The following is a 17,623-nucleotide window of genomic DNA, read 5'->3' on the forward strand; positions in this document are numbered from 1 at the left end:
ATCGGCCGGGTGAACTCATTTATTCCTGCTTAAGCAGGATCAAAGTCAGGCCCTGGCTCTGATGGGAGCTGACACCTGTGCCTTTAGCAGGCTGCATTAAGCACAAATTCCCAAGAGTTTAATTCATTTTCCCATATCTCAGCAGCATTTATAGTGGAAAACAATTTTGCTTACCAAAAATTTGTGTTGGGTCTTAACAGCTTTTTGTGTAAAACAACACTCTAAAGCAAGTCATTATTATAGCAGGATTCATGGCATGGAATTAATTACCCAACGCTGTTTGTAACCCACATCAGATAATTCAACATTATTTCACTGTGGTTTCCTCTACCGTTCAGTTCCTCTGATGGAACAGAAATTCGTATTGTATTTTACAAAAAACAAAACCAACCAAAACAAACAAACAAACAAACAAAAAACCACCAAGCCCTGCAACATGGAGCATCTTTTCCTATAGCTGATAAAACTGAATTTAGAAGGCGTACCTCAGGTGGTGCAGCCAGGAAGTGACGTGTTGCCCCATCAGTTCAGCAGATGTGCTGGCAGCATTGGTTCTGACACCCAGCCCAGGTGCTCCAGCTCCCCTGCCGGCACCATCCAAGGCCACGGGAGGCAGGCAGGTGCTGGCATGGGGCAGCCGCACAGCTGTGGGGTCATGGAACCTTCTCACCATACGCAAAAACATCACTGGGGCTGCCCCCAATTTGTTTACAAGACTCCTGACGGCAAACAAAGCCTTCTGACTTTGGAACTGACTGAAACACACCCAGGTAAAAATCTACCCGTGTTGACCAGCAACACCAGTGCTGGCCGGGCGTGCCAGCAGGGACACCGCTCTGCGTCACCAGCCATCCCCACGTCACGGCAGAACCAACACCCCACGTCACGGCAGGCCAGGCACGCAGCACGGCAGCACCGGCAGGCCACTCCGGCAGGGCCCTGGGCGGTACCGGCAGCAGGAGCGGTGCCCGGGAAGGGTTTTTCCATTGACGCGACGCACCGCTGGCAGTCCTTCGCAGAGCATCCTCCGCTCTGAGCACCAACGCAGAAGCCGCGGGTGCCTCCGCTCCGCTCCGCGAGACAGAGCAGCGCCGCCCCGCGCGTCTCCGCGGCCTCCCAGCACCACGCGCCGCTCCGCAACGGCCGGGACCCAGCGGGACCGAGCGGCAGCTGCTCGGACGGCCGCCGGGCGGAGGAGGCGGGGAGCGGAGCGGGACCGGGCGCCGTTCTCCCGAAGAGCTCCCGCGCGTCCACCCGCTCGGCAGCGAGCCGGGGCCGAGCAGCGCCTCCGTGTGCGCGCCGCCTGCCTTTCTGCTCGCACACGTCGGGAAAAGTTTGCCGTAACGCGATGTTGTTGTAAGGCGGTTGCTTGGAAGCCGTTGCGCAGAACTAACACGCGGCTTTCTGCCTCAGACAGCGGACATGGAAGTGACCGACGGCGTCGGCGCCAGTGCCGCGCAAAAGCCACCGGGAAGGTCACCGCCGCAGCAGCCAGAAGCGAGCCGGCTCCAGGACCGCGCCTGCAGAGAACCACGTAAGAACAGCCGGCGGGCCGCGCCGGACGCTCCGCCCGCAGCTCCGTCCCGCACACCGGCAGCATGGCTGCGGGACAGCGCGCGGGGCGGGGGAACGCCCTGCCAGCCCGCGGCACAGCGCGACGGAGTCTTGGGGGAGGCGCTTCGGGCCTCGGAAGGCAGCTCGCAATACGGCAGCCCTTCTCCTTTTCCTGCCCAGCTGAGGTGCGCGGCCTGGGATCAGAGCCGGCCCCACTCGCTGGCCAAGGCGGCAGAACACAGCAGTGCCAGGTTCTGTCTGGTCCCTGATTCTCTGGGCGTTCCCTTCAGGCAGGCAGGCCTCTGAGGGGACAGGCGGCTCCTCGGGGGCTCTGTGGGTGCTCACGCTCCGTGGCTCAGCGTGACTGCAGAGGATGCTAACTGCATCTCCTTAAAGTGCAGTTTCACCAGGCTCACAAACCAGCAGCCGAGCCCATCAGCCCTCTGACTGCCCACGCAGCTCCACAGCGCTGCATTCCGCTCCCTGCCCGGTGCGTTCCCTGCAGCCCCGACAGCTCAGGCAGGCAGGAACATCACCCCATCCCATCCAAATACACATCCTAATTTTTTCCTCTTTTCTGAAAAGGATTTAGAAGGGCAGTGGCAGATGCCTGACCACAAGACATTCCCTGCTGCCTCACAGGCTGAAGCCCCTCCTTGCACACACGCAGCACGGGCTGCACCTAGAGATGCAGAAACCGGTGTCCTGCCCGCTCCTTCCCCTCAGCACCACAGGGCCAGGGAACGTTCCCCCAGGTGTAGTGATGCCAGACAGGCACTGCATCCCTGGCCCCAAGCCGCAGGCCGCCCCTGAGCTGCTGGGGCCCAGCACAGTCCCCCCAGAAGGCCACGGAAGGCCTCAAGGAACACGGCCGTGCTGCGCAGCTGCTCTCAGCACTGCTCTTGCCTGCAGCTCCACCAGGAGAGCCCAGCAGACTGGACATCATGTGTGCCACGGAGGTAAAGACTATTCAGTCCCTGCAGCAATGCATTTATGGTTTTTCCCTGAACAAAGCTGTGACTCCACACTCTTTCCCTCTCCCAGTTCCTAGAAGATTTTGTGGAGCTGCTGGCACAGCCGCTGCGCACGCTGCCTGCCGTCGGCCCGCCAGCCCTGCTGGCCTACAGACCTGAGGTGCTGCGGGGCCACCTGCGGGCCGAGGTGGGTCCCTGCTGGGTGCTCTTTGGTTAATTCCTGGGAACCAGTATCGTGCCAAGATATCACAGACACACAGCTAAGCACTATTACACATTTCACAACACCGTGTTTTGAGCAGCGCTACTTCCCCAAGATAAAACAAGGATCTGTGTGCTGATACATTCTTTCTGTCATCCTGCCTCCACTTTAGGCAGAGGAGGACTGTGCTCCCAAGTGTGAGTACTGCGGAAGCCTGCTGAGGCCGTTCCCTTCCTTCGAAGACATTTGCCCTCCACCACAGGTTATGGAGCAGTGAGCAGGAGGAAGATGAGGGGCTGGCCCTGGGGAGCCCTGCTGCAGTGACTCTGCTCTCTGCCTTCCAGAAGTTCTGCTGCAAACGCAATCAAGACCTCTACGAGTTCATCATAAATGAGAGGAAGAAACATGAAAGTGCTTGGAACGGCCCTATTTCTATAGACTCTCACAAGCCCCATGGCAGTGAAGCTGAAAGACACTTGGCAAAGGAGAGAGCGTACCAGAGGTACCATGCTGGCTGCAGGCTTAGCTGGGGATAGTTTGGATAGGGAACAGGCTACTCTGGAGGGAAAAGAAGTGCTAAGAAAATGAGACTACAGCAAGAGGTAATGAAGAAACTTTTTAAAAGCTAGGCAATACGTGCTCATATTCCAACTGGTCCCCCTCAGCTTTTCTCTTACCAACCTAGACGCAGGTAGGGCCCAAAATGTAATTGCAGCTGTGGCAGGGACAATATTTAGGTCTTGTTTTTGCCCCAGATGCCAAAGCAATACATGAATTTGTATTTCTCTATTTTGCTGCTCAAACCGTGGCACATTTGAATTCAAATCCACAGAAGTCAAACACACTCAGCCAAGACTCGGGCTGAGCTCTCTAGCAGGAGGCACAAAGTTCATACAGGCATTCTACCCTAAGGCACAACAGCACAGCACACCTGGAAATAAACTGTTAGCTTCCCTGTAGGCAGTCCAATGGCGTGAGTACCTCATATTACATGCAGAGCATCAACCAAAGCCACTGTTGGACATTGTCATGTTTATAAGGCAGAAGAGCAGCGAAAATATCCCTGGCTGGTACCTTTCATTCAGCTAGTGGGCAGCACTGCTTTCACATAAAATCTCCATGTACAGTCCATCACATTGTTTCGCTCTGCTATCAGTGTAAGTGATTCCATTGCAATCACAGGGTGTTTTCACTGAAATCTCTGTGTGGGAGCAATTTGTTTCTCCTGAGATAGTACTGTACTGGTGATATGCCATTGCTTCTAACAGTTATTTGCAATTATAGGAGTAGAGATGAAAACAGGTTCAGAAACTTGGATTTCTATTGCAAGTCTACCCAGTACCCACCCACTTCTGAAGAGGGATATGAAATACCTCTCATGAACACTTCTCTTTCCAGGCAGCAGGAAAGACAACTGACCAGACAGTTAGCCTTCCTGGCAGCTGAGCCAAGAACTGCAGCTGAGCCAAGAACTGCAGCTGAGCCGAGAACTGCAGCTGAGCCGAGAACTGCAGCTGAGCCGAGAACTGCAGCTGAATGTGAGTTTGCGTTTCTTTTAAGTTTTTGTCTGCTTGTTACAACAGTGAATTTTATGCAATTGCTTGCCTCTAACACTCTCTAATTGAATAGGAGGAAGTATGCAGCAAAGTCTCAGTTCATTGTCCAGTGTCCAATCCCATTAAATTAGATGCTACTATATTAAATAATCTCACGTGAAAAAAACAAAAGCAGTTCCAGTGACTTTCATTACTGACACTTAAACATTTCAGCTGGGACGCATAGAAATTGAACTTACAGAGTAATAAGTTGCTAAAGCCAAGGCTTGAGAGGTAGAAGCTGCCAGAATAGCGGTGATCTATGTTTTAACTAACAAAATGAACATCCTGCAAATTCCCATCTCAGGCTGTGAGTGACTGAGCAGTTTTTCAGATCTAGTGAATAAAACCAAAATAATTTTGATTAAGAACAGACAAACTGGATTTCAATCATAGGTATTTGTTCACAAAGGATGTCAAGGCAATAAGGCTGCAGAGCTGCCAGCCCTATTCAAACACACAAAGCCTCCTTTTGCTCCCCAGGTCCAGCACACCTTGGCACCATTTCCTACCTGCTTTCTCAGGAGCCACCATCTCTGACGGGCTGGACGCTGATGCCTGAAGAGAGAGCAGCAGAGCTCGAGGAGGAGCCCATCTCCTACAGCATCACCTGCTGCGACTTCACTGTTATGGGTGCAAGGGCAAGTGCTGCTGCCAGAGGAGATGGCTGCACCTGGCTCATGTCATGCTGCAGGGCCCTCTACTGCTGCTCTTAAAGGGGAGGCTGGGTGCAGGGCTGCAGCTACCCATTTCATCATTTCTTTTCCAATCTTAGGTAGCGAAGAATGAATTGTTGGAGAAATACTACAGTCATGGAGGGAAGTTTCTTACCATGCTCCCAGATGGAACAGCACAGTTATTGTATCCTTTATGGGGCTCATTTGCCCACAACAGACCAGGCTGTAACAACAACAGCTTTCAGTATGTTCTGTAATGCTGCATAATGGGGTTGCTTGGTTTACCACTTCTACAATCCAAAAAAAGCATCAGGGAAAAAGCTTACAGAGAATCACATTCCTTCAGATCAGCCTGCAACTTCGAGGCAGGAAGGGCATCTGTGTGCTCAGTGCTCAGTGAAGGAACACAGCAGCCTGGCTGGGGACAGCTCTGCTCTGCCCTCCAGCTGCCTACATCCCAGGGCTGCTGCCATTTGTGGTGCTGGAGAATGACAAAGTGCCTCAAATGCATGCACTCCCAGCAGTGAGCCATGTTGGAGATGCAAGGTGTGAGGTGCAAAAGAACCACTGTTTGGACATGTTCATGTTAGTTAGGGGCCAAAGCCATTTTTTCCCTCTGGTTGTTCCTTTTTTTTTTTTTTTCCTTTGTGAGAATGGGACCTGCCCCTGTTTTCTCTATCCTTGTTCATATTAAGCTCAATTCTTCCCTTTGCCAGGCTTCTGCTTTCAATCCTAAGATTCTATAAATGTGTCTTTAAGGCTTATAAGAAATTCTGCTTGGATTGTTGCTTAAAAAACCAACAAAGTGCATTTTTTGTCTGTACACAGAGAACATTTATGTAGGAAAGGACTTTGGTCCTTCCCCAGTAGGACTGCAGCACACCACCGTTCTGCCTGCAGCACCGTAACCCAGGCAGTGCGTCAGTCTGTGCACTGAGATACGTGGTATGCAATAACCAATGAACCAGGCACACAGAGGAGTTATGCACACCTTATCTGATGGTAGCTATCCATCTGGAAACCTGGCAGTCATCGTTGTACGAGAGAAAAAGCGGTTTGTTTGCATAGTGCAGGAAGACAAGGAAAGTAACACTGAGATACAGGCAGTATTTGCATCCAACGGCAGGAGCACCTGCTACCACCCGCACGGCACTGTGTGGTACGTTGGTGTCAGACAGCAGCTTTGTTCCCACTGCATGTTTTCAAAGATCATAAAGGCTGTTTTTATCAGCACTCCAAAATTAAAAGGCAAACACACGATAGGGGATATGTGATCTACAGGGAGAGGACACGTGTTTTATAGACTCACCAATGCCACTGGGAAAAAGCAGACACACAGCAGTGCTGAGCTGATGCAGCATGGCCTTGTTGCTGGAAATTCTGTGAAGGCAGGACACCTTGGCTGGGAGGTGCTCAGGACACAACGAAGATTAATATTTCCTCTTTCCCTGTTTCCTCTTCTCACACTCCAAGGGCTGTGCCCTGCTGTGTGCTGGGGTGTCAGGCCCAAATGTGTGCCACAGCTTGGTGAAGGTCCTGTGTGTGCTGAGGTCCTGTATGAGGTCCTGAGCCCTGAGAGAGGTCCTGTCCCCTGGGCTGCTGAGGACAGCAGTCACAGGGTGCACCCCTTGCTGTGGAGTGTTGGTCTTTCTCTTAGGATAACAATGAATGCTAAAGGAGGGCAGTGCCTGGACCGGGCAGGCAACAGGGTGAGGAGGTGGACGTGGCCAAGCAGCACAGCATCATCAGGACCTTGTGCCCCACTGAGCCCCATCTTCCTCTCCCTGAACCTGCACGTGGGGGTCAGGATCATGGGCCAGGATAAGATCACAGTTTCCTTCCTTGCCATGGGACAGCAAGCAAAATTCAACGTGGGAACAAAAGTGCAGGTATTTCTTACATGCACAGCCAGCTGCAAGCAGGGCAGCCAGGGAATATTCCTTACCCGTGGGGGTGCCCCTGCGTTGCCCCAGCCTTGGTCCTGCTTCCAAAGCAGCTCTGATGCCCTCTTCTCTCCCAGGGCAGCCAGGCTGGCGAGCTGCATGCCCTCCCCAAGCTGAATGAGGATGAGCTCCTGCTGCTAGCCTTGCGGGTGAGGATCCTGCGGCTCATCGATAAGCTGCGCAGCTGCCTGAACTTCCCTTCCAATGAGCAATGGGACAAAATGAAGCCACCAATGTACCTTGTCACACAGACTTTAAAGATCTTGTACCTTTGCACGACTTCTGACATAAGCGAAGAGCTGTGCAGCTCAGTCAGGGCAATAGTAAATGCTCCAGTCTGAGCAGCATGTGTGGTGTGAAGCAAAGTGAGTTGAGCCGGCCAAGACAGAGAATTCTGATGCCACAGTGTTGGCAGGCACTGATCCCGGTGCCCCACAGCCCTGCCTGCTGTGGGCCAAGGGCACTGCAGTCCAGGGGCCATCCTGCTGATGGAACAGCTCAGGGTGGGGTGCAGCCAGCAATGGGTCACGTTGTGTCAGCTTGTGGTGAGGAGCGCCTTGGCTGGGAGGTTTTGTGCAGGGCATACTGACTGTGTGTCTGATGTGAGAGCGCTGCTTGTCAGCGTGCTCCCTTCTGTCTCCCAGCAGCAGCCAGCTTGGGCTGAGCACTCATTTCAGTCTATAAATTTGGCACAAAGATAAAAGCAAACAGCTGAGGCACAGCCTATGACAAGGGTAGGGGGAAGGGGTGTTTTGAGGCCACAGCATGGCACTGCTGCACTCAGCAGCACTCACAAAGGGCACAGTGCCGGCACTGTCCACGTTTCCCTGTTGGGAGCACTGCTGTCTGGCCAGCTGCAGGCACAGCACAGCACGCAACAGTTCTCCCATTCTCAGGGGATAAGAGGCCTCAGTTGAACCAAAGCAACCAACAACCCCAGCAGCATTTGCTCAGGTGCAGGGGCAGCGGGCGGTGAGCAGCCCCTGAGTGGCTGCTCTGGGAGGATCTGCTTGCAGCCACATTGAGCACCACTGTCCCACTGCAGGCCCTGCAGCTACTGGGGTGATGGGATGCAGACCCCTCACAGCCAAGATGACCTGGGCCAGCTCCCACCACTCATGGTATGGATGCTGGAGGCCACGGGCTGCACTCGGCCTCTCCGCCTGCAGCCGAGCAGTTTAGCGAGGTGGCTGCGGATGTCTCTGCTGTGCAGGGCATAGATGAGAGGGTTGAGGAGGGAGTTGGTCTCACCCAGGATGAACAGCACGTCCTTGAGTGTGTCAGGCAGGTCACAGGAGCGGCAGGCAGCTTGCACGGTAGCACCAACCAGGTATGGGCCCCAAGAGAGCCCGAAGCCGACGAGGACAAAGAGCACAGTGCGCAGTGCCTTGAAGTGGCGCAGGCGGGCGCGGAGGGGCCTGGGCTGGGCGCAGGAGTGAGGCGACCGTGTGTGCTGTGCATAGGCAATGCTGCACACTGAGACGTGTAGGCACAGCAGCACTAGCAGGGATGGAGCAAAGACACCGAAGCAGAGGGTGTAGAGGTACTCACTCCTGGTCACAGAGAGCAGCCTACAGTAGCCCGTGTAGTTGCTTTGCTGAAGGGAGGGAAAAATGAGAGGCAAGTGCCCAAGGAGGAAGGCGAGCATCCAGAGGAACATGAGGGAGAGGGCCACAGGCGCTTTCTTCGGAAGCATGTGGTAGGAGAGTGGCAGCCTCACTGCCAGGTACCTGTCCAGGGAGATGAGCAGCAGCGTCAGGATGGAGCCGATGCACGGCGTCATGCTCAGGGAGATGCGCAGGAGGCAGAAGGACTTGCTGCGGTCAAAGTCCCCATCCAGAACATCATCCAGGGCCTCAGTGATGCACATTACGCCCACCAGCAGGTCGGCGGTGGCCAGATTGAGCACATAGATGTAGCCAGAGATGTAGCCTGGATGCTTCCTCAGCAGCTGGCAGACAGCCACGATCACCAGCAGGTTGGCAGGGGGGATGAGGCAGCTGAGCAGCACATGCGGCACAGTGCACAGCATGCTGACCATGCTCCCTGCTGCAGCCCCAGCAGAGGAGCCCTGCAGCAAGATGTGTGGCTGAGCTGGTGAGAAGGGGGCAGAAGTGCCAGCCCTACACTGGCCACAAACACCTACGTCAGTCCTCTAAAAGGCACTCCATCCATTCCAGAAGACCTCTGCAACCATCCCAGATGCTGCCTGTTGCCGGTGGCATTTTCAGCACTCCCAGCCTCACCACTTCCCATCAGATTTCGCTCCACGCCCAGGGGGATGCACCCAGAGGTGCCAGATGGCTGACGCTCCCACCCATGGTGGGCAGGGAGGAGCGCTGTGGGCCGGGCTCCCGGCACCGTGACACAGGACGAGGAGTGGCTTCACCAAACAAAGCCAAGTCAGGCAGATGGCTGCTGTACAGGCACCTGTGGTCAGTGTGGTCAGGAGCATGGTGCAGGGCACACGGAGCCAGGGCAACAGAAACACTGTCCTTGTAGGCTGCACCAGCACTGCAAGGCCACCAGCTGCATGCAGCTTCTGGCATGGGGACAACGCGCAGCCTCCAGACCGCGGCCATGGGCGGGAGGACATGGGAATGGGGCAACGGCAAAAACGCGAGGACCTCTGGTGCCTCAACCAACACAATTGCTTCCTGGCAGCCTCAAACCAGGCCTGCCATTTTGCAGAGTAGGATGTTAGACCCTAAGTATATGCTGCTGAGGCATTTGCAAAAGAGAGAGCAACAGAAGAGGCAGCTTTCTTGGGTTGCTGTGCTGCAGGAGTTCCTGTGCCCGTGCTGCCGGGTGCTGCAATCTTTCCTGCACCATGACTGAGCAGCAGCCACGGCCCCAGGGCAGCTCTGAGGCCATGGGAATCATAGGAACACCACAGACACTGAGAGTGCAGCAATACCTGGATGGTCCTCTGTCCCACACTTCATCAGGTTCTCCTGGCTACAGGTCAGAAAACACGTATCAAATCAATTTCTACTATACTATACCAGCCCACAGTGCTGCTCATGGGACCTTTCCCACACAACAAAGACACACTTGGCATGGCGATCCAGGGAAGAGAAATCCTGAAAGGATTTCAGGATTACAGAGCACAGAAAAGGATACAGAAATGCCCGTGCTGGGTGTTTTTCTAAGTCTGGGATGTTGGAAGGGGTGAATGGGAAACAGCGCTGGCTCACAGTCAGTATGCATGCGCACAGCCCTTGGATGCTGCTGGAGGCTGTTAGCAGGCTTGGGATGCCCACTGCCAGAGCCAAGCACAAGGAAGCACTGAGTTCAGCCTGAACCAGCCCTCCTGGTTAAAGCACCCCAATATTACACTGTCAGCTGGTGTCTGGTCCCCAGAACGTATTGCTCTCTTTAGTGACTATCAAGGCTCTTTTCTTCCATTTCACTGTTCAGTTTTTCAGGAGGCAGTGATCAACAAACAGCATTCACGGACCCGGTCCCTCCATTAAACCAGATCTACTCAGTGGACCCTGCAGCCCAGAGCAACTGCAGGAGGACTGGAACACAGGTCAGCCTGCATCCCTCAATGAGAAGCCAAGGCTGAGCGTCTGGCACATTTAACAAACATCAGCAACGGTTCTCACATTCCTCACCCCAACACTTCATTATGTGATTTTGCTCAGATGAAAGGAGCAATATTGCGGGCAGCGAACAGGTCGTGGGCATCACCACGGTGACAGGCAAGCAGCTCATGGAAAATCACAGCCTAGCAACACATCCACGCACGTAGTTGCTTTGTCTGATCTGTCTTAGGACTATAACCAATGAGAAACTAAAAACTCTATCCACACTAGAAATTTTGACTTATCTATTTCAGAAGAGCTAAAAAAACAATTTCATCATAGACTCAAACAGGTTCTGAGGCCACTGCATGTTTAATGATTTAATGGTTGTGATTAGCAACACCTTTATAGCAACTGACAGAGTGTATTCTTTCAGTTGGTTGGACAGTGTCGGGGTTACTCAAAACCTTACTTAAATGCCTCCATAAATCCTGAGGTGGGTCAGACCAGTGACTGCTGTCCTTGTTGCATCTCGTCTGATTTACTGCCCCAGCACACAGCTCTTCCCCCCCCATCAAAGGGCGGTGTACGATAAGGAGGACTCAGGAAGCACACAAGTAGCTTTACAAGGGGTGTGAAACTGTAGTTTGGAGCAAGGACAAGAAGCAGGAGGATGAGACATCTGTACCTCCACAAGGTGAGACCGTGAGCATCCTGGGAGCTCATAGCTTGACTGCCAGCAGCTCTGCTGTTTTCACAGAACCTCTAAGATCCCCAAGCCCAACCCATCCCACCACGCCACTGACCGTATCCCTCAGCACATCTCCACAGTTACTGAACAACTCCAGGGATGGCAACTCCACCCCCTGGGCAGCAACGCCAGTTCCTGGCAGCTCTCACAGGGCAAGATGGCCATAACAGGGGTCACAGGAGCAGCCAGAGCAGGACCTGCAGTTCCAGCAGCTCAGCCCTGGCAGAGAACCAAGTGCACCATGGCCAGGAGAGGCCTCAGCTCCATCCTGGGGGGTCTGGGCTAGAGTTGAGCGACCACGGTTTAGTGCACGTGGTGGCAACGGGTTGATGATTGCAGCAGATGATCTTAGCGGTCTTCCCCAGCCTTAATGATTCTAAGACTACAGCCCCAGAATGGCACCTGACACCGACGTGCTTGCCTTGGCCCTTCAGGACCCGCTGCATCACCCAACGTCCTCCGCACCCTTCAGAGCTGCATCGCGCAAGCCGCCCCCCGCACAGCGCAGCTCTCATGCTGAGCAGCGCTGCGCTGCGCCCGGCCTCAGGCTGCACACAGCCCACGGGCACCTGCTGCAGCCCGGCAGCAAAAGGCAGCACCAGGCGCTTCTGCAAACACTGCTGCATTTCCATGGGAAAACAGCTGGGCACCAAATCCTAACAGAGCAAGGCTGCGGAAAGGGGCTGAGACGAGACAACCAACACACCACACCACCAACGGCTTTGGGAAGTGGACTTTTTATGCATTCCTCAGTTACAGTTCTAAGAATATCGTCACCATCAGCGACTCACGAGGTACTTCACACAGTCAATGAGAACTCTTTATTTCAATTCCATTTCCTATTTCTGTTTTGGACAGTACAAAGTCCCAGCTTTTAAACTCTTCAGAATGGCCACGGGAAAACCTCTCAAGCTGGCCAACATCACTTGAAAAGCGGCTGACTAATTTTTACTGAATTCACAAAACGATGCAATTACTCGGAATATAATTTCGTTCACATAATTTAGAATATAAAGCACTGTTCAACTCTGCCATATATTTTGAAAAATATACAAACCTGCTTTTACCACATCAGAGATATTTGACAGGCGGCTGTCAATTACTTAACAGTTTAGGACAACATCAGACGTTCCTGTAACTTCATTTTAAACTACAAAAAGAACATAAATCCATATAAAATACAACAGATTAAACAAACTTTTTCCAAGGGAAAATCAGGTATCAACTCAATCTGCCACCGCGTGAAACATGAATATAAAATAAGTTACAATTAGTAATGCCTGCATTGTTGAGCTATGAACTGGTCGAATGAAATCTTAAAAAAACTATACAGTATTATTGCACCCCATGAATGTGCAGTATCTGGAAACACGCCAGCACTGAAAGAGGTCTTTCATTAAGGTTTTTCCAGGAGGCACAACATGACTGCGAGAGAAGCATCCAGTCTGTACCAACAGCAAGCTGTCTTCAGTACAGGCCTTCATTGGTCCGAGACACGCGGCCCTGGAAATCACCGCTTAATGCCTGCAAACAGAGACACAGCAGCACCATCAGCAACACGCGGGGTTAGCTCAGTCAGACCTCACAGAAGGGCACGTCTGCAGAAGTCAGAAATCAGTGGCACCTCTTACTTCCTGCACTGGCACTGCCCAAGTAACAATCGCTCCGAACCCTCTCCCCATTCCACAGAGCTGCACGATTACCAGCGAGATCCATCGGGCAGGAATGTGGGCTTAGCGGTCAGCAGTCTGAGCTCTGAGCAAAGAGGAACAGCACAGCAAGCCCTGGTTACAGAGCGTGGTTTCCTACAAAGAATGAGGCTGCCTGAAGTTCCTGGGCAGTGCTCAGACTTCTCCAAGCCAAAGCACACCTCCACGTGCCAGGTAACCGCTATTCTGCAGAAGGTGGATCGTTACACAGAGCTCCAGAGGAAGCCTGTGAAGGTGCCTGAACACAGCCAGGTCGTTCACCGCTGCAGGTGGGACCAACTGAAAATTCCTAGCGCTTCTTTAACACTTTTAAATGAACAAATATCAAAACCAATTCACGTCTGAGTCAAGGGCCACCGGTGACCGGCGCAAGACTTACAAGAAGTTTCAGTGCTGATAGATGAGGCTATGATCGATGGTGAGGCATTGACTCCATGTGCACATTGAGCTTCATTTCATTATCAAGAATTTGTACAAGCTGCTGCATGGAAGGAAGATGGCCAGACTCTAGCTTAGACCACACTGGAACATCTATCACAAAACACAGGAAGGGGAAAGCACAATTACACTGAGAAAGTCAGAAACTTGTCAGGCTACATTAAAGACAACATTTACAAGACCGAGGAAGCTACGCAGGCTGGTACTGCTTTATGCTGGAATATCTGCCTCGACAGTGCTTCAGGTCTTTGGATAGACTGCAATACAAACCAAGAGTCTAGTGCCTCTGTTTAGAAGTCCATCGTATGAATTCAGTGATGGAAAATATCCATTCCTGTGAACAGAATGTCTAAAAACGCAACAGTGAGTGGTGGGATAGCATTCCAAGTCTCTAAACCACAGCCCCAGGAAGGCTCTGCTACCAATTCAAATCTGAGATTTAGGACCAAGTTCATCTGCTCTGACACAGCGTGGTCACTCTTTACAAAGGTTCTGCAGAATACAGCTTGACTCAGAAACTGATACACTGAAATGCAGCCTGCACCATTATAAACTGAGAAACAAACACTGAGCTGACAGACTCATACCTACAGCCTGAAAAATTCTGCACTCCAGCACGCTTATATAATCTCTAAAACCACAGAATTACTTGAAGGCAGAAGATCCACAGACTCTCAACCTGAGAAATCATACTGCTGTCCCCTGCTAATGGAAATTCTGGGAATACCAGTAGCTTCACTGTGACTGAAAGTCTAAGCCTTATTATAGAACAGGATAGGGAAAGCATCTAATGAACTGCTTCCCCAGTTGCTGACTTCTCCCTTAATGCACACTGCAAGCAAAGAAAACACAATACAGTTACTCCACGTGACCAAATATTCCCTTAAATATGTTTTTTTTCATTTTTAAATAGCTGTAATTAATGTAAGTATAAATTGCATTGTAGGACATACGTGATTTTCATCAGTCATTACAGCATCTGAAGCTTCAAAATGGAAGGCACTGCCACACACACCACATTTCACAGCACCGCCCCCCGCTCCTGACAGCAGCTCTCACAGATCTCAGTGTACGCATGCAGCACAATGACCCCAGAGAAGGAACTTCTCATCTCACCATTCAAAGTTATTTCAAATGCACCCGTTGACATACACTGGTTCTCAATCATGTTGCTCAGGAAGAAAACCATCATACAAGCATAAACCTGGAAGAGAACAGAGAGAATCCCAGACGCTTTGGCCATGTAAGTCACAGCTTATTTTCTTCACTTGTAACAAGTGCTGCACATGTACACACAGCCCTGAACTTCCCTTTGCCACTTTATCATGTAGCTTTAGGGTGGCACAGCAATCTTCCTTTCATCTTCCTTTTTAGCAAAGATTCTGCACACGATCTTCCCAAGACAGACATCAAAATAGCTCTGAAATCACCCAGCTCATAATTCAAAGAGGCAAAGTTCCACCCTCCTGCCTCCTTCCTACTCACATCTTTGCCCACCTTAGCAGCCTGTCTGCAGAAGCACACGGCTAAGGCAGCACTTGCAGCACTATGAGGGAACACTGCAGGAGCTGTCCCTACAAGTTGCTGTCATTTTCAGAGCAACACTCAGATTTAACACTGATCGTAGGGACTAGACAAGGCTAAATTTCTTCTGCTCGTGCCAACAGCAACCTGGAGCATTTCTTTAACAGTGATCATTTAGAATTGTCTCTGTCGTAGTGTCTCAGGATGAAATGATGCAATCCTCAGAAACACATCATCTCTAATGCCCTTTCCATGCACATTCATGCTGCTTGCTGCAATGCCCATGGGGTTAGCATGGGGGACATTCATTGCTCAGACCATCACAGGAGTACAGCAACCAGCCCAGCTCAGCCCTGCTCTTAGTCAGTGTAATCAAGCAGGATACATTACAACTTCTGTATGTTCCAATTGGCTCACGACACAGCCCCACCACACTGGGTAGCTGCTTCCGTGCCTGCACCAGCAGAATATGTAAAGGTTATCAAATTTAATACTGCTTTTGCTTAGTAAAACAAATCTGGAATAAGGTTATTCTAAATCAGAGCACGATGACATGAATCCGTTAGCATCACCAGCACTGACTCACAGGGGTATTCATCCCACAAGGGACAGTCTGCCATGCCCAAGTATGTTCTGCAAAAAAACCCATAGAATTTCAGTTTGATTTTTCTAGCTGTGAAATTGCACACCTAATTCATTTCAAAATCTGATGAAAGCAGCAACTGCAAAACAGTCGTAAGACAACAGAGAAAGGAAGTGGCAGCTTTAGCAATACCAGCATGACACTCTACCTGAGCCATTAATAAATAAACAAATGTGTAAATAAAACCACAGTGCTCTTAGTAACTGCAGCCTTCCTTCAGCAACCCATGCTGCATCTTTACCAGCAATGCTGACAGCAGATACCCCTCTGCAGCATCACCAGCTTGGAAAAATGCTAGGAATCAAACCAAAAGCTACGGAAGCCCGAGGGCTCTGCTGAGATCAGCGTATGAAAGTTAGGTCAGTGACAGCACTCAGTTCCCCACAGCATTCTTGCAAATCCATTCTGACATTACTTTTCAAAAACAGAAGACAGTCTGCAGTTTACCTTGTTTTCTTGGCCCCACTGCCAGATGCTTGGAGCTTGCATGCCAAAGAAAGCAAATGGATCCTTGCCGACAATTATTAAGCCTATTAATACTAGCTTGAAGACAGACAGGAAGGATGCTATGTGCCTATTAAAAGACAACAAACAAAAGCGACTTAGAAGGTTCCCAGTTATGCTTCATCACACAACTGCTACGATTTGCCTCATTAGAACGGTTTCCATAATGTGCCACCGTGTTTCAGAGGAAAGATAAAACTTTTCAAGTAGGCTTACATGTCCGTAAATAATTCATGTAGCCCAAAAAAGCAGCACATCCTCACATCCTCAGGACACAGCCAGTGGCATCCCAGAGGCAGGTGTGCATTTTTTTCTAACCAGACCTCAAACAGAAGCCTGCTTTCAGTTCACACGTGCTTAAAGCAAACGGTACGTTTTGTACCTGAACGAAGCTGCCCCACGTTACAGACACACAGCTGAAATGCAACATTAGGACAGTTTTACGGCTTCCTGAACTCTGCAGTTCTGCACAGGAGTGAGATCTACGGCCAGAAAGCAATTAACATCGCTGTTTTCTACCTGGCACCCTTCCAAACATCATCACCGTTACGGCAATTAGGTCAGGAAACGTTCACGAGCTGCCGCACGAACCGCGGCCCGTCTCCCGCCCGCACGGCCGCGGCAGCAGCGGCACACGCGCATTTTCCGCGCCGCGCTTCAGAGCCCGGGCCACAGCGGCAACGACGCGAATGTACGCGCAGGTCCTCCGCCACGAAGAGCCGCAAAGCACTGGATGGATGCGGCGCGGCGGAAGGCGCGCAGCCGCACGGTGCGAACGGACACGCCGCCACCCGGCGAGCCGGGCGTACGCAGCGGGAAGGCGAGCGGGATCAGCGGCGCTTACCTGTAGATGGGCTGCGGCAGGTAGTTCTCCCCCTCGATGCGGATGTCGGGGTACCGCTGGCTGATGACCCGCATGTACTCCTCAAACACCCGCCGGTATCCTCAGGACACGCTGCAGACGGAGAGGCGCCGTCACGGGGCGGCCCGCAACGCTCCGTCCCGCCACCCGCCCCCCCCGGCACCGCCGCCACCCCGCGCCGGAGCCACCGCCCGCCCCCGCGGCCCGGACAGCAGACGCCGAGCCCGCCCGGCGCCGCCATCTTGCGGCGCGCTCACCAGATCTGGAACTTGAGCAGCGGGCCGGTGGCGTAGGCCATGCGCAGCTTCTTGGCCGGCAGGCCGCCCTGCTCCGCCGAGCCGCCCGGCCCCGCAAGCGCCGCCAGCAGCAGCAGCAGCCCGAGCCCCGGCCCGGCCGCCCGCATCGCGCCCGCCTCACACCAAGGTCACGCGAGCGCCGCGCACTCCGCGCATGCGCCGCCCCGCCCAGAGCCGCCCGCGAAGCGCGGCCCTCACGCAGCGGGGGGGGAGGGGGGGGGAAGGCCGGCGAGCCGCTCCGCCCTCAGACCGAAGCCGTCTCGCGCAGGATTCGCCGTTTAAGCCCCTCCGCGTCGCGGATGCGCGCGGTCACCGTGAGCCGTGACCAGACGTGACTGCGAGCTGCGCCACGACGTAGCGCCGAGAAGTGAGGAGCGCCGCGTTACTGCTGCCGGCCACTGTACAAATTCTGCCCCGGCAC

The 17,623-nt window shown here is 52.7% G+C and overlaps 3 protein-coding genes across 6 annotated transcripts; 1 reads left to right on the top strand and 2 right to left on the bottom strand.

The window, feature by feature from the left end:
* The first annotated feature begins 524 nt into the window (after window positions 1-524).
* Window positions 525-7,907, top strand: ERICH6 (glutamate rich 6). Of its 4 annotated transcripts, XM_052686726.1 has the most exons (12): window positions 525-770; window positions 1,414-1,534; window positions 2,467-2,513; window positions 2,599-2,715; window positions 2,903-2,992; window positions 3,075-3,232; window positions 4,129-4,268; window positions 4,809-4,970; window positions 5,105-5,186; window positions 6,009-6,161; window positions 6,660-6,891; window positions 7,023-7,907. In XM_052686726.1, exons 2-12 carry the CDS (start codon window positions 1,423-1,425, stop codon window positions 7,284-7,286), a joined length of 1,557 nt encoding a protein of 518 aa, XP_052542686.1. In that variant the 5' UTR covers window positions 525-770; window positions 1,414-1,422; the 3' UTR covers window positions 7,287-7,907. The 4 variants fall into 4 exon arrangements, with proteins under 4 accessions (XP_052542686.1, XP_052542687.1, XP_052542689.1 ...); XM_052686727.1 differs by lacking the exon at window positions 525-770 and having other exon boundaries at window positions 1,175-1,534; XM_052686729.1 differs by lacking the exon at window positions 525-770 and having other exon boundaries at window positions 1,451-1,534; window positions 2,140-2,513.
* Window positions 7,908-8,026: 119 nt separating this feature from the next.
* LOC128082540 (glucose-dependent insulinotropic receptor-like) lies at window positions 8,027-9,183 on the bottom strand. Its single transcript, XM_052686732.1, has one exon. The coding sequence runs from the start codon at window positions 8,984-8,986 to the stop codon at window positions 8,027-8,029; it is 960 nt and encodes a 319-aa protein (XP_052542692.1). The 5' UTR covers window positions 8,987-9,183.
* A 2,841-nt stretch (window positions 9,184-12,024) lies between these two features.
* On the bottom strand, window positions 12,025-17,324 carry SELENOT (selenoprotein T). Its single transcript, XM_052686733.1, has 6 exons — window positions 17,164-17,324; window positions 16,889-16,999; window positions 15,988-16,114; window positions 14,490-14,577; window positions 13,315-13,466; window positions 12,025-12,750 (listed from the first exon to the last, which is right to left on the bottom strand). The coding sequence occupies exons 1-5, from the start codon at window positions 17,307-17,309 to the stop codon at window positions 13,342-13,344; spliced, it is 597 nt and encodes a 198-aa protein (XP_052542693.1). The 5' UTR covers window positions 17,310-17,324; the 3' UTR covers window positions 12,025-12,750; window positions 13,315-13,341.
* Window positions 17,325-17,623: the final 299 nt, after the last annotated feature.

Source organism: Tympanuchus pallidicinctus, unplaced genomic scaffold (assembly GCF_026119805.1).
Source record: "Tympanuchus pallidicinctus isolate F22 unplaced genomic scaffold, pur_lepc_1.0 scaffold22, whole genome shotgun sequence".
In the NCBI taxonomy this organism is placed as follows: Eukaryota; Metazoa; Chordata; class Aves; order Galliformes; family Phasianidae; genus Tympanuchus; species Tympanuchus pallidicinctus.

Excerpts from the sequence above, each read along its gene's own strand:
- ERICH6 (XM_052686726.1), top strand. The coding sequence starts at position 1,423 with ATGGAAGTGACCGACGGCGTCGGCGCCAGTGCCGCGCAAAAGCCACCG. Across the intron at positions 4,269-4,808 it reads GCCGAGAACTGCAGCTGAAT|GTCCAGCACACCTTGGCACC; the intron begins GTGAGTTTGCGT and ends TTTGCTCCCCAG. Across the intron at positions 5,187-6,008 it reads GATGGAACAGCACAGTTATT|CTATCCATCTGGAAACCTGG; the intron begins GTATCCTTTATG and ends ATCTGATGGTAG.
- LOC128082540 (XM_052686732.1), bottom strand. The coding sequence starts at position 8,986 with ATGGTCAGCATGCTGTGCACTGTGCCGCATGTGCTGCTCAGCTGCCTC.